Source organism: Coregonus clupeaformis, chromosome 9, assembly GCF_020615455.1.
Source record: "Coregonus clupeaformis isolate EN_2021a chromosome 9, ASM2061545v1, whole genome shotgun sequence".
Lineage (NCBI taxonomy): Eukaryota > Metazoa > Chordata > Actinopteri > Salmoniformes > Salmonidae > Coregonus > Coregonus clupeaformis.
This window is the reverse complement of record NC_059200.1, coordinates 22,621,787-22,637,123: the sequence shown is the minus strand read 5'-3', so window position 1 is coordinate 22,637,123 and position 15,337 is coordinate 22,621,787. Positions and strand designations below refer to the sequence as shown.

Sequence of the window (15,337 nt, the reverse complement as noted above, 5' to 3'; positions counted from 1 at the left end):
TTTCAGGGTTTTGATGCACCAAGCTTTCGGTCACAAAGACTTTTGTCAGAACATACTAGAGTAGTAGGCCTACTAAGCATAAAAAACATGTCTGTTCTGTCTATTCTCGTTCACACAGACAGGACACTAGGTCTATAGCCATCACCAGAATCATGCTGTCTGTGTGTATCAGAAATGGATCAGCGCTGGCCTAGGCCTGTGAGGGAGTGTGATAATATTGTCTGATGGTCTCTTTGTGTCTCCTCTCTAGATGCCCGGTCGTGTGGGGACATCGTGTGTCGGGGAGCGAAGAGGTGTCTATGGGATGAGGGGAGTGGCCGCGGACGCTGCTCCGTGTGTGACGAGGCGTGTCCGGAGAGTCGCCCGGGCGAAAGTGTGTGCTCCAGCGACAACAACACCTACCCCAGCGAGTGTTCCATGAGGCAGGCCGCCTGCGCTCAGCAGCGCCTCCTGGATGTCAAACACTCAGGATCCTGCAATTGTAAGTATATGGTGGAGTCTGAAATGGAACCCTATACCCTCCATTGTGCACCACAGCGACGCACCCACTGAGAACTTATGAGAAAGTGGCTTAAACTCCAAAACAGGCTTTTCCTCAGTCCGTTTACCCAAAGTCATAATTGAGGGGCAAATCCTAACATCCTTGACATCAATGCATGACTAAGTGAACATTTAACTTAAGTGGAAGTTAGGGTAAACCCCTGAGGAAAGATAATGTGGGTCCAACTCCAACACATCCCTCACCCAATTTTTCCAATGTGATTAAAGTCACCTTATGTTAGTCCCCTTATACCACAGCATTGTTGAATACTCATTTCTGATTGTCTAGAAGGGCATTCTAGAGTGGGCATTAAAACCAGATAATGGGACAATTGGAAAAGATAGCGGGACACCTTGCAATCATGATGCAATATGTGCCTACACATGCAGACCGTACTTGCTACAAAGTTACAGAAAGCTAAACCAACAACTACACAAACTGAAATGGGATACATTGTAAACGCAGGAAAAACTTCCAGCATTTATTTGTTTTTGCAGAGACTTATTTTTTGGGAGGATCTGATGACCTAATGTGGTGAGTGATGAACATGAATTTCTGCTGTCCCTACTGCAGTCATGACGACAATGGCGCTGTCAAATCCTCCCACATGTTTCTAGTTTGACCAGCTGTTTTCAGCAACTTATATTTTTGAATTTGTTTGTCATATTGGCAGGTTTGCTAGCAACAAAATATTTGGCTAGCTTCTAGCATAGTGTTTGATAGGCAATGCGATCTCCTCGTAATGAACAGTGTCGAGTGTCCTGACGAGAAGGCAAACTTTTCTAGCTATGCCAGGCAAAATCGGGCAACGTCATTGATTTGGATGTATCCAAATCAATATCAATAGAAAACAGCTTAAAACAAATGCAAATGCAGCTACTTTGCTGTTATTCTGGCTGCAGAGGTCGTGACTGTTAGCCGTAGCTAGTTGGCTAGCTAGCAAGCAAGGGATAAGAACGTATAGAACGACTGGGTCGCGTCCATAAATATCCAACTAATCGAACAAACGACTAGCGATCAAAAGATGAGAAAGTATGAATTCTTATCAAAATAAAAATATCAACAATAACATAAAATATTACTACCGGTAAATTTGTGCTTGAGTATTGTTTACTTTGACAACTGTGGTGTAAGCGGGATAAACGCCTCTGTTCTGTAGCCTACATTACCTTGGAAAAATGAACTCTGTCCATTATTTCCAAGGTAATGTACAGAACGTCAGCTTTTTATCCCTTACTTAGTGGCCTCTGTGTCAAAGCCACTTGTACAAAAACAATTTGCTCGTAAGAGTATGATGATGTATTCTCGTCCACCAGCTCTCTCTCTCACTCTCTCTCTCTCTCTCTCTCTCTCTCTCTCTCTCTCTCTCTCTCTCTCTCTCTCTCTCTCTCTCTCTCTCTCTCTCTCTCTCTCTCTCTCTCTCTCTCTCTCTCTCTCTCCAAGGTTAGATACAATGTAGTTAGATACAATGTAGAGGCAAACCTTATGACGGACCACTTCATAGTTGACCGCTATTCTATTGTTCCCATGATGTTTGGTTCACTCATAACATGGATCATATGTCTCTCAGCTTATCCTCCTTCTAATTACAACAATGCCTCGTATTTCTCCTGTAAACAGTAAACAGTAATGTTGCTGTAATTACATTATTTCAGCATGTGGATTATGAGGACTGGGTTTTGGATGGGTTACTTTTTGTATGGGGTTTTCTACATCTGCCAGTGGCTGTTTGTTTTAGAGATAAATCTTTTCTGAGGGCAAATACACTCCAACAGGGTGGTCCTTTGTAGAAATGGGTCCCGGCCCCCTGTCTTGTGGATTGCTGAAATGGGATTAGTCCCGGCCCCTTGTCTTGTGCATCAGCTGAAAGCAGGGTTTCACAATGGAGAAATGAAGTTGTATTGTATTATAAGGATGCATACATGAGCCCTGTTCTGTTCTCTCTGTTTTCAGGTTTAAACCAGGTTTAAACCACCAACCCCAGTGCCCAGCCCTGCCCCCCCCCCCCTCTCAGCCTCCAGCCTCCCTCATAACCACAATCACTTTTCTTTATGTCCCATACTCTGATCCATGGAAGAAGAGAAGCAGACTGTCAGTGAATCAAGTCAAGGAAAAAAGCTTAATGTTGCAGTGAGATTCTGTGCTGTTGTTAGGGTCAATGATGCTTAATGTTTCAGTGAGATTCTGTGCTGTTGTTAGGGTCAATGATGCTTAATGTTGCAGTGAGATTCTGTGCTGTTGTTAGGGTCAATGATGCTTAATGTTGCAGTGAGATTCTGTGCTGTTGTTAGGGTCAATGATGCTTAATGTTGCAGTGAGATTCTTTGCTGTTGTTAGGGTCAATGATGCTTAATGTTGCAGTGAGATTCTTTGCTGTTGTTAGGGTCAATGATGCAACAGCTAGTGGACAATTTGTTCTTCCATATACTCGTCATCAGACAGGGAAGCTTGAGGAAGAGGGGGAGGAAGAAGAGGAGGAATACTAGGATTTTCTTAATCAATACGTCCTCGAACACAGCCCGGATGATAAACACTCACAATAGCTGAACAGTGTTTCAGTTCAGCCACAGAATACTGTTCATACTGTATATAAAGTGTATGATTATTTATTGTCCATGGAAGAGAAGAGAAACTAAGGCAGGGTTTCCTTAACTCGGTCCTCGGGATCCCAAGGGGTGCGCGTTTTGTTTTTTTGCCCTAGTACTACACAGCTGATTCAAATAATAAACTATTCATCAAGCTTTGATCATTTGAATCAGCTGTGTATTGTTAGGGCAAAAACCAAAACATGCACCTCTTGGGGTCCCCAGGACTGAGTTTGGGAAACGCTGAACTAAGCAATCGTGTATTTGAAATCTTCTGGTTGTTGTTTACTTGTATGTATTTATATATTTTGTTTATTATTTATACATTTACAGTGTCCGTCTGTCTTACTGTATACCTTATGTCTCTTGCATTTTATCCAAAGAGAAAGTGTATTATTTATTTGAGGTGCAATACTACCAACATTGATGTTCTTCTTCTGTAAACTCCTGCAATGCATTCTCTATCTGAGCTGTACACATCTGCTTGTTGTGGGCAAGATTTGGATTTACCCCGTCTTCCTACATTGTGAAATGTTGGCTAGCTTGTTTAGTGTGTTCCAGTTTATTTTATGGAGAACTTGTTGCTCACTCATGTATATACCCTAGTGAGAGAAAGACCCTGGTCATGTATATACCCTAGTGAGAGAAAGACCCTGGTCATGTATATACCCTAGTGAGAGAAAGACCCTGGTTTTGTTTACTCATAGCTGACCTAAATGGCTTTATCTAGTTTTTGTTGAACAAAAGTTACCCGTCCTAGTCCCACTACAGTGCATAGCAATACTTTTAACGAGTCACTATGGTCACTTTCCCTTCAGAAAATTACTAGCTTTTGTGTATTATGGGGAATAGGATGGATGTCACTAAAACTATGTATTATGGGGAATAGGATGGATGTCACTAAAACTATGGGGAATAGGATGGATGTCACTAAAACAATGTATTGTGTTTTATACAACATCTAAGTAGGAATAATTAGGTTTTTCATTTTTACATTGACAATGTTGTTTTTCATATTTCAGAATGTGCCAACGAATACTCTTGTAGACTTTTATGTGCCAATGTTTTTCAGTGCGGTCAATCAAATAATTGACATCACTCCATCTGTAAATGTAAATGCAGTTTACCACATAATGTTCATCACATACAATATATCAAACTTAAGCATGTTGTTTTTCCTCACACTTTTGGGAATATTCAAAGAAATCTGCAGCTGCTGTAAATGTATTAGCTGTTTTGTCCAAAACAGAAATGTGTTATAAGTCAACAGCTGTTGAATTTACAGTGGTGATAAATCTTGATGAATAACCCCCTTGTTCTATTTTGTTATGTTGAATAGAGATTGTCGTAAATATATAGTTTTGTATTTTTTATGTGAATGTTAAATGTACATAATAGTTATGATATTATGATGATATTTATACAGGGCAGGAGAGTAAATAATTAAAATACTTTTTTTTCCTCAAACTTGTGTGTCTTCTATCTATTGTTTATACACGCCAGACACACAGCAAATCCCCTGCATGTACTGTCTATAGCCTACTGTCCCTGTCCTGTGTACCGGATCCAGTCCAGTATGTTACATCATCATCACGTTTACAGTATGCTCCAATTAAAGTGATGCGATCACAGCCAGACAGTCAGTCAGTCATTTTCTCTCATTACTGCTCCATGAGCTCTTCCTCAGCCATTCTCCTCCACCAAGTGTAGAAAATGACTGACTGACTGTCTGGATGTGATTGTATGACTTTGTGCTGCAGGACCATATAGATAGATACTGTATTTATCTATTGATCTTGATGTGCAGGACAGGACTGTGTCACTCAGTCACAGCCATATTCAAACCGGTATAGCCCAGCTCAGCCACAGAAGATAAAATGTGTGGCTGATCGACTGAACTTCAGCTTGGCCTGTTTGGCATCGTTTCCCCAGACGTGAGAAAAGCTGACTCAGCTTCTGTGCTTGTTGTGTTTGGTCTGTCTGCTGCGCTGTGTTGTGGGCATGTGAGTGCGTGCGTGCATGCGTGCGTGCGTGTGATTAAGGGTACTAGGGGCATCAGGGTCCAGCAGACAGGAACCAGCCCAGCAGCTCTCTCTCCTCTCCGTCTCTCTCCCTGTCTCGGATCAGAACCTGAGACTATCTCATGTAATTACATTTCAGCAGTAGTAAAGAAGATCCTAATCATACTGTGTGTGCCGTGACTGGACCTTGTCTGTCTGCTTTGGAAAATGCTGCCTGGGACTGGGAGTACACACTGCTAATATAACAACATTACAGAAATGCTGATGTGACAGTCTGAGCCCAGGCTGAGCTGAGTGAGAGCATTTCCCATGGTGGCATCAGAGGTGGGGTGTACTCTCGCTCTGCTCTCATGACCTTGGCATAGCATGAAAGGCAAAACCTGGAAGGTTGCACTGAGAACAAGTGACTCATCACTAAAGTTACGGTCATAGATTATAAAGTCATAGAAATTATCAGAAACATCTTTTATATAAGGGCTTCTGTTTGGATTGTACATACAGTTAATCTTGAATAATGGACTAAATGTCATTCCTATTTTCAATAGGAGAAGGGGCCATAGAGAGAGAGAGAGAGAGAGAGAGAGAGAGAGAGAGAGAGAGAGAGAGAGAGAGAGAGAGAGAGAGAGAGAGAGAGAGAGAGAGAGAGAGAGAGAGAGAGAGAGAGAGAGAAAGAGAGAGAGAAGAGAGAACCAATTACTCACAAAAAGGATATGTTGCTGACCACATAACTTTATATGAAAAGTGTTAGTCAGTGCTTGACGGGGTGCTCAAAGCGCTGCCCACACACAATACCATCGGCCAGAAAGTGAGGACCTTTTTGGACTAGAGTCTAGTTAGATGGACTGGATGACACGGTTACTTCACAGTGTGTTACATACAGTATATGAACCCTTTCCTTCTTCCTGTTCATAGACAGACAGAGCCCTGTACTCCTGACAGACAGACAGACAGACAGACCCCTGTACCCCTGACAGACAGACCCCTGGAGCCCTGACAGACAGACCAGACCGGGCACGCAATAGACCCCTGCTGGGTTCCTCTTAGGAGTTCAATAGAAACGTGTGAGAATGAGTCGATGTCTATGGAACAGGAATAGTCTGTCACAGTAGGTCCCCTCTCCCTGCAGGGCTGGGGGCTGTCTGGTAGCTGGGAGCACAGCACAGGGTGTTCAGTATCACTCTTTCACTCTGAAAATAGAATGAACTAACATTGGGGATCTATTGAAATTTAAACAGTACGCTACCACTCACTCTGAAAAAAAAGAACAGACTCGCGTTTGGGGGATCTATTTAAATGTTTTGTTCTTCCGATCCAGATAGGAGTCTGTCATCAGATCATTGGAGCAGTCACCTCTCTGAACAAGTAGATCCGAGACATCGATGTGCGTTGTTTAGAGATTAGGATGTAGTCACAGAGGAACACAGTGTGTCCTCTATTCTGTTTCTCATAACAGTTCACATTTCTTTAGGCCATGGCCTACTGTAGTTGTCTGGCCCTGACCAGATGCATAGATCAGGCTATGTGTCGTATCACATTGCCTGGCTCCCAGCTAGCTGAGGAACGCTCAACTCCATTCTCTTATATCGAGGCGGAGCTGAGTTTTGATAACTGGTCGAGCGATTTGCTAGCAACAACATTGAGTCACCATCAGTTGATACTTGCAAAAATGTCAATTTTGAAAACGCTTACCTGTGCCTATGTTTGTCCTGTACAACCGCGGTCCTTCTGCGGGGTGCTGAAATTCATAATTTTAATAAAAACTTTTATTGAATACAACCACCGACTTTTTCCTAATTTGTGTTGCTCAACTCAGCGAAAATGCACATGTGCCAATTGAATCTCAGCTTACGTAGTACGTCGCCACTACGTCTCCAGTTGAGCAACAAAAATGAGGAAGAAAATCGGTGGTTGTATTCGATAAAAGTTGTTATTAAACTTATGAATTTCAGCACCCCGCGGAAGGACCGCAGTTATACAGGACAAACATAGGTACAGGTAAGCATTTTCAAATGTGACATTTTTGCAAGTATCAACTGATGGTGACTCAATGTTGTTGCTAGAAAATCACGCGACCTGTTATCAAAACTCAACTCCGCCTCGATATAAGAGAATGGAGTTGACCGTTCCTCAGCTAGTTTCCAGGCAAATACTTTACATCATAGTATCATGAAATTATACTGAACAAAAATATAAACGTAACATGCAACAATTTCAAAGATTTTACTGAGTTACAATTCATATTCGGAAATCAGTCAATTGAAATAAATAAATTAGGCCCTAAGCGATGGATTTCACATGACTGGGCAGGGGTGCAGCCATGGGTGGGCCTGGGAGGGCATACTGTAGGCCCACCCACTGGGGAGCCAGGCCCAGCCAATCAGAATGAGTTTTACCCACAAAAGGGCTTTATTACAGACAGAAATACTCCTCAGCCCCCCACACCCACCCCCCGCTCACACGATCCCGCAGGTGAAGAAGCCAGATGTAGGGGTCCTGGGCTGGAGTAGTTACACATGGTCTGCAGTTGTGAGGCCGGTTGGACGTACTGCCAAATTCTCTAAAACAACATTGGAGGCAGCTCATGGTAGAGAAATGAACATTCAATTCTCTGGCAACAGCTCTGGTGGACATTCCTGCAGTCAGCATGCCAATTGCACACCCCCTCAAAACTTAAGACATCTGTGGCATTGTGTTGTGTGACAAAACTGCAAATTTTAAAGTGGCCTTTTATTGTCCCCAGCACAAGGTGCACCTGTGCAATGATCATGCTGTTTAATCAGCTTCTTGATATGCCACACCTGTCAGGTGAATGGATTATCTTGGCCAAGGAGAAATGCTCAGTAACAGGGATGTAAACAAACTTGTGAAAACAAATTGAGAGAAATAAGCTTTTTGTGCATATGGAACATTTCTGGGATTTTGTATTTCAGCTCATGAAACATGGGACCAACACTTTACATGTTGCGTTTATATTTTTGTTCAGTGTAGATACCAAATTATGTCTTGAACTTATAGAAGTCTAGAGTGAATATAGTCTAGTGTCAGTGCCTTCAGAAAGTATTCACAACCCTTGACTTTTTCCACATTATACCTATTATTCTTTAAAAAATTCTTCAAGCTCTGTCAAGTTGGTTGATGATCATTGCTAGAAAGCCATTTCATGTCTTGCCATAGATTTTCAAACCGATTTAAGTCAAAACTGTAACTAGGCCACTCAGGAACATTCCATGTTGTCTTGGTAAGCAACTCCAGTGTAGATTTGGCCTTGTGTTTTAGGTTATTGTCCTGCTGAAACGTGAATTTGTCTCCCAGTGTCTGTTGGAAAGAAGACTGAACCTGGTTTTCATCTAAGATTTTGCCTGTGCTTAGCTGTATTCCGTTACTTTTTTTCCTAAAAAACTCCCTAGTCCTTGCCGATGACAACCATACCTATAACATGATGCAGCCACCACCATGCTTGAAAATATATAGTGGTACTCAGTGATGTGTTGTATTGGATTTGCCTCAAACATAACGCTTTGTATTCAGGAAAAAAAGTTCATTTCTTTGCCACATTTTTTGCATTATTACATAAGTGCCTTGTTGCAAACAGGATGCATGTTTAGGAATATTTTTTATTCTGTACAGGCTTCCTTCTTTTCACTCTGTCATTTAGGTTAGTATTGTGGAGTAACTACAATGTTGTTGATCCATCCTCAGTTTTCTCATATCACAACCATTAAACTCTGTTTTAAAATCACCATTTACCTCATGGTGAAATCCCTGAGCAGTTTCCTTCCTCTCCGGCAACTGAGTTAGGAAGGACGCCGGTCTCCTGGTAGTGACTGTGTGTATTAATACACAATCCAAAGCCTAATTAATAATAATAATAATAATAATATGCCATTTAGCAGACGCTTTTATCCAAAGCGACTTACAGTCATGCGTGCATAAATTTTTTGTGTATGGGTGGTCCCGGGGATCGAACCCACTACCTTGGCGTTATAAGCGCCGTGCTCTACCAGCTGAGCTACAGAGGACCACTAACTTCACCATGCTCAAAGGGATATATTTTTTAACACATCTATCAATCGGTGCCCTTCTTTGCGAGACATTGAAAAACCTCTCTGGTCTTTGTTGTTGAATCTGTGCTTGAAATTCGCTACTCGATTGACGGACCTTACAGATAATTGTATGTGTAGGGTACAAAGATGTGTTAGTCATTCAAATATCCTGTTAACCACTATTATTGAACACAGAATGAGTCCATGATTTGTTAAGCACATTTTTAAAATCTTGAACTTTAGGCTTGCCATAACAAAGGGGTTGAATACTTATTGACTCAAGACAGCTTTTGATTTTTTTTCAATTTTTAAAATGTTCTACAAACAAAATTCCACTTTGACATTATGGGGTATTGTGTGTAGATCAGTGACACAAACTCTCTAATCAATTTTAAATTCAGGCTGTAACACAACAAAATGTGGAAAAAGTAAAGGGGTGTGAATACTTTTTGTAGGCACTGTATTAGACTGGAAATTAAACGTTTGCTCATTGAAGTTACCGTAAGTATGAGGCATCCTTTCCACATCAAGCCTTTGTATTTGGTTATAAGAGCTTTCTGAATGGGTGCCCAGAACATTTGAAATGCCAATAGGCTTCTAGGCATTCTACTAGGCATTCTACAGCATTCCAATGGAACCATTGTAAGGTTCCATCAAAATAAGCGGAAAACTAACTTCCACTTAGTTCTCATTCGATTAAATGCTATTACTCACTCATATTCAAAATTAACTTTGAAACCAACAATCAACATGCTACAATAAAGCATTCATCAATTAGGAAGAAAACTACGGTCGGCGGACTGGTGGTAGTCCCCGGCAGAAGTCTTTGAAAAGTGATCATAGGGAAGTCAGAGACGGGTATGTATTTCAGCTCATTTTAATCCTCTTTTCACATTTCCAGGGGACTCCTCTCTCAGTCCGTCAGATAAAAAAGGCTAATGGGAAAGTGTCCGTCCGGCCAAAGTGCACACAATGGCCCATATTCACAAAGCTTCTCAAGAGTGTGAATGGTGATTTAGGATCAGGAAATCAGGTCCCCCCTGTCCATATAAAATAAAAACTGATCCTAGATCAGCACTGATCTTAAACTCTGAGACACTTTGTGAATGAAAAGAGATGAAAAGTAAATGTTGAATACTCAAATGTCATGAAGTTATGAACAAGACTCCCAGTTTACGGTAACATCTTTCCTTATTTTCTTCTAGAAACTTCCTGGGTAACAGTGTGCTAATGTCCAGGTGTAATGGAAATGACAGAGGAGACTTTTTAAAGAAGATTAGCGTAATGCTGTCTAGCCAGAACTGCGCTGGATAAAAGCGAGAACAGATTTAAAGTTTATGTCTTGCAGACGGCTTTGTGAAGTTGTTCAGACATGGTCTAAGTTTTCAGATTAATCCCAAGTGTTCATCTGTCTGCATACTAATGTTTGTCTGGGACAGAGATAGTCAGAGCAATTGGAAATGGACTTAACTTCTTTTTAAATATAATTTTTCTCTCCCCAGACACACACAACTGCAACATCTATAAGACTGTTTAAACAAGTACCATTGTTTCATTTGAAGTTAATTAGCATTTCTCAGTGGTGAGAAAAAAGTTTTAAAGCCCTCTTAAAACAAAAAGCAAAGAGACTGACTTTTAGTGCAAACAGGAAAGATTCTCTGTCCTTCAGAGTGTGGCTCCAGACAGTATATCTTGGGCACATTTCTATCCTGTTCAGTATTATATCATACATATTGTATATAATTATTGATTAAATCCATGCAACATTAAGGCCATGTGCCATTTCGACCATGACCAATGTACTTGGTCTGACGCACATATCATATAGATCTCCATCTAATGGTGGGCAATCAATGGGTGTGAACTCCTACATGTGTGTCACTATTTAGACATGCCAGACCATAGAATTGAATATTGAATTTAGTAGGCTCTGTATGTGCCAGACGTGATGTCACAAGGATTCGTTTTCAGTCAGGAAGCCCCTGTTAGAATATGTTGTGTGTCTCTCTGACGTGATGTCACAAGGGTTCGTTTTCAGTCAGGAAGCCCCTGTTAGAATATGTTGTGTGTCTCTCTGTTTTTATGCTCTCTGGTCTAAATGCCAAGACAATTAAGATATGTTTGTTTGGGGTAAAGCCCTGTATGACTCATCACTGTACTTGAAACACACACACACAGTAGCAGGCTGCAGGGAGAGGGTTTCCTTAGTCCCCATCACGAGGGGGCTGACTGGTCCAGGGAAACAAACACAAGCGAATAATGAAACAAATCTGTTTTTTTTGTTAATGTCAAACTAAACCTCATCAAATAAATAGATTCTGAAGATGACTAACGCTAAAGTTGCGTGTTATGGTACTGTAAATGTCAAATTCCTCAAGGTCTCGGGTTTGGGGTGTTGCCTCTTACTGTATATCTGTCAGGGATGTCATCAGCAACATTGGACAGCCATAAGCAGTAACTACTGCACATTTTCCTTTACGTTTCAGGGCTCAAAGGAAGATTCGACAACTGATTATTTCTTGACCAGATATATACTGAACTAAAATATAAAGCAACATGTAAAGTGTTGGTTCCATGTTTCATGAGCTGAAATAAAAGCTACCAGAAATGTTCCATATGCACAAAAAAAGCTTATTTCTCTCAAATGTTGTGGAGAAATTTGTTTACATCCCTGTTAGTGAGCATTTCTCCTTTGCCAAGATAATCCATCCACCTGACAGGTGTGGCATATCAAGAAGCTGATTAAACAGCATAATCATTACACTTGTGCTGGAGACAATAAAAGGCCACTCTAAAATGTGCAGTTTTGTCACACAACACAATGTCACAGATGTGTCAAGTTTTGAGGGAGCGTGCAATTGGTTGGGCCAAATGAATTTATTTTAATTGACTGATTTCCTTATATGAACTGTAACTCAGTAAACTCGTTGAAATTGTTGCATGTTGCATTTATATTTTTGTTTAGTATAATTCATAAAATTATACTAGTCAATTTGAAGATCTTTCTTAAGATCTTTAGTTGTTTTATCTGGGAGCCTGTAGCCAGTATGTCATTCAAAAGAAGGTCTGAAATACTGTCAAGGCATTGGATCATTCTTGACAGGGCCATATCTCTTTACATGGTTCTGTTTCTTGATACTTGAGGTCATTTAAGGTATCCTAGCAACCTGACACAATGAAAGAATTGATGGAGTGAACACCCATGTCCTTATTTAGCCTTTATTGTCCATGTTGCCAAATGGAATGATGCATAAATTATGTATATACACAGTAGATCTTCAGAATAGACTCGAAGCCACTAAAGCAAACTGCTAAATGTCGATTTCTTCTTCCAGTATAAACACAGACAGGTTCCTGCCCTTACAGATTATAACAAGACCATCTGTAACAAATGTACAAATTGATCTTGATATAGATATAAATGAATTAGAAAAAAAAGGCAGCTTGAAGAGTTTGGCTATTAGGATATATATATATACATACACAAATGTGGTAGATACATTACTATAAATACAACAATATGTTCAGGTATCGGTATACTTCTCTCTAAAAAGACTAAACGTATCCAAGATATCCTAAAGATCTAGAGCTCAGAAAACTCGAGATACACATGTAGCACACGGACAGTCTGGTAACCACGACAACCAGGTGGGGGACCCCAAAAAGGGTAAGTCTAACCCCTAGCCGGGGTGTAAGACATGACGTCATGTCATCAGAAGGGGTCAGCAGTCGCAGATGATTGACAACACTGGTAATAATAATGATGAATGACAGTGTTTTGAGGCGTTTCTAGACAACACCAGAATAATAAAATATTATTATTATAAAAATATTATAAAACACCAGAATAATAAATATAAAATAAATCACCAGGTGTTCTGACTGACTGACAACATAACTCATTCCCCACCGGAAGATGCAGCCAATAAAAGTTACATTGGTAAGAAGCAAAGAAATGTACATGAAAAGCTTTGAAATGTTTCTATCATCTCTCTGAGTAGAAAGTCTGTTTAACCAACCTGTAACCTTTGACCTGTATGTGTGTGTGTGTGTGTTTGTGCATGTGTGTGTTTGTGCATGTGTTCTTACACATACACACACGGTCCACTGTGTAGGCCCTATACCATCATTTGTAAATCCTCCTTATTATTATTATGACATTTAGCAGACGCTTTTATCCAAAGCGACTTACAGTCATGCGTGCATACATTCTTTGTGTATGGGTGGTCCTGGGGATCGAACCCACTACCTTGGCGTTACAAGCGCCGTGCTCTACCAGCTGAGCTACAGAGGACCACAGACTCCTGACAGACTTCATTGGCTGTGTCGAGCAAACGGCATTCAATTTCACACTACAGTTAGTCCCCTGTAGCTCAGTTGGTAGAGCATGGCGCTTGCAACGCCAGGGTTGTGGGTTCGTTTCCCACGGGGGGCCAGTATGAAAATGTATGCACTCACTAACTGTAAGTCGTTCTGGATAAGAGCGTCTGCTAAATGACTAAAATGTAATATACGTTTTCTTACACACAGAGGGACAGGAGTTTTGCCCCCCAGTAAAAAGGTAAGACATCAAATTACTAAAATACTCTAAATTAACATCTAAAAGCTTATTCTCCACAATATGCATTTCAGTGAATCAACAGTGAGAGAAAGCTTTTAATTCAAACATTAACATTTAGTCTCAATCTCTTCTTACTGTGTATTGAGGGAGTACACCTCTACCTGTGAATCGATGGTGTGGAGCTAAGCAACAAAATAAACTACTGAAAATTGGTTTAAGATGTTTGTGAAGACACTTCTTAAAAGTTTGGCTTTAAAACACATCAAGGCCTTGAAGTTAAAACATTTGTCACAGACAAGTAAGTGATGTGGGACAAAACCATTGAGCATGACCAAATAAATATTCCAGTTCCTCTAAATGCCACTCAAACGTGTTCACATACTACATCCAGTCTTGTAGCAATCTACAAATATCAGCCATCAAAAGGACAAGAAAAGAACGAGAATGATAATCCAGCATTAAAGATGTGGCAAACTGATGTCTTAAATAGAGATATTGATTTTGTGTGAAGCCAAGGCAGATTTCCAACATGATATGTGCCTTTTCAGTAGTGCTGAGCGATTAGTGCCTTTTGAGGTCGGTTCGGTTTGGTTTTTGAAAACGAATCACAGTTTTCAATTTTGGTTTCAATTTTTCAATTTTTTATAAATGCACTATGTGGGTTCAAGGCTGTAACAACACAGAATTAAACAATTAATAGTAGTGACTGCCCATTACAGTTACAGTGCCCAGCAAAAGTATTCATCCATCTTGGCGTTTTTCCTATTTCGTTGCATTACAATCTGTAATTTAAATGGATTTTTATTTGGATTTCATGTAATGGACACACACAAAATAGTCCAAATTGGTGAAGTGAAATGAAAAAAATTACTTGTTTAAAAAACGTCTAAAAAATAAATAATGGAAAAGTGGTGTGTGCATATGTATTCACCCCCTTTGCTATGAAGCCACTAAATAAGATCTGGAGCAACCAATTACCTTCAGAAGTCACATAATTAGTTAAATAAAGTCCACCTGTGTGCAATCTGTCACATGATCTCAGTATATATACACCTGTTCTGAAAGGCCCCAGAGTCTGCACCACTAAGCAAGGGGCACCACCAAGCAAGCGGCACCATGAAGACCAAGGAGCTCTCCAAACAGGTCAGGGACAAAGTTGTGGAGAAATACAGATCAGGGTTGGGTTATAAAAAGATATCAGAAACTTTGAACTGGAGTATCTGTCCATAGGACCACTTTAAGCCATACAATCCACAGAGCTGGGCTTTACGGAAGAGTGGCCAGAAAAAAGCCATTGCTTAAAGAAAAAAATAAGCAAACATGTTTGGTGTTCGCCAAAAGCCATGTGAGAGACCCCCCAAACATATGGAAGAAGGTACTCTGGTCAGATGAGACTAAAATTGAGCTATTTAGCCATCAAGGAAAACGCTATGTCTGGCGCAAACCCAACACCTCTCATCACCCCGAGAACACCATCCCATGTTTTTCCATCGGCAGGGACTGGCAAACTGGTCAGAATTGAAGGAATGATGGATGGCGCTAAATACAGGGAAATTCTTGAGGTAAACCTGTTTCAGTCTTCCACA

The 15,337-nt window shown here is 40.6% G+C and overlaps 1 protein-coding gene across 3 annotated transcripts in view; it reads left to right on the top strand.

The window, feature by feature from the left end:
- The window catches only part of LOC121573482 (follistatin-A-like), a 12,948-nt gene extending 9,667 nt beyond the window's left edge, over positions 1-3,281 (top strand). Inside the window, exons 5-6 of one of the 3 annotated variants that reach the window (XM_041885518.2) lie at positions 251-481; positions 2,619-3,281. In XM_041885518.2, coding sequence (XP_041741452.1) covers positions 251-481; positions 2,619-2,620 — 233 coding nt within the window. In that variant the 3' untranslated portion in view covers positions 2,621-3,281. Of the gene's footprint in view, positions 1-250; positions 1,454-2,494 lie in introns of those variants that run through there. The other 2 variants (XM_041885517.2, XM_041885516.2) reach the window with 2 other exon arrangements.
- The last annotated feature ends 12,056 nt before the right edge of the window (positions 3,282-15,337 follow it).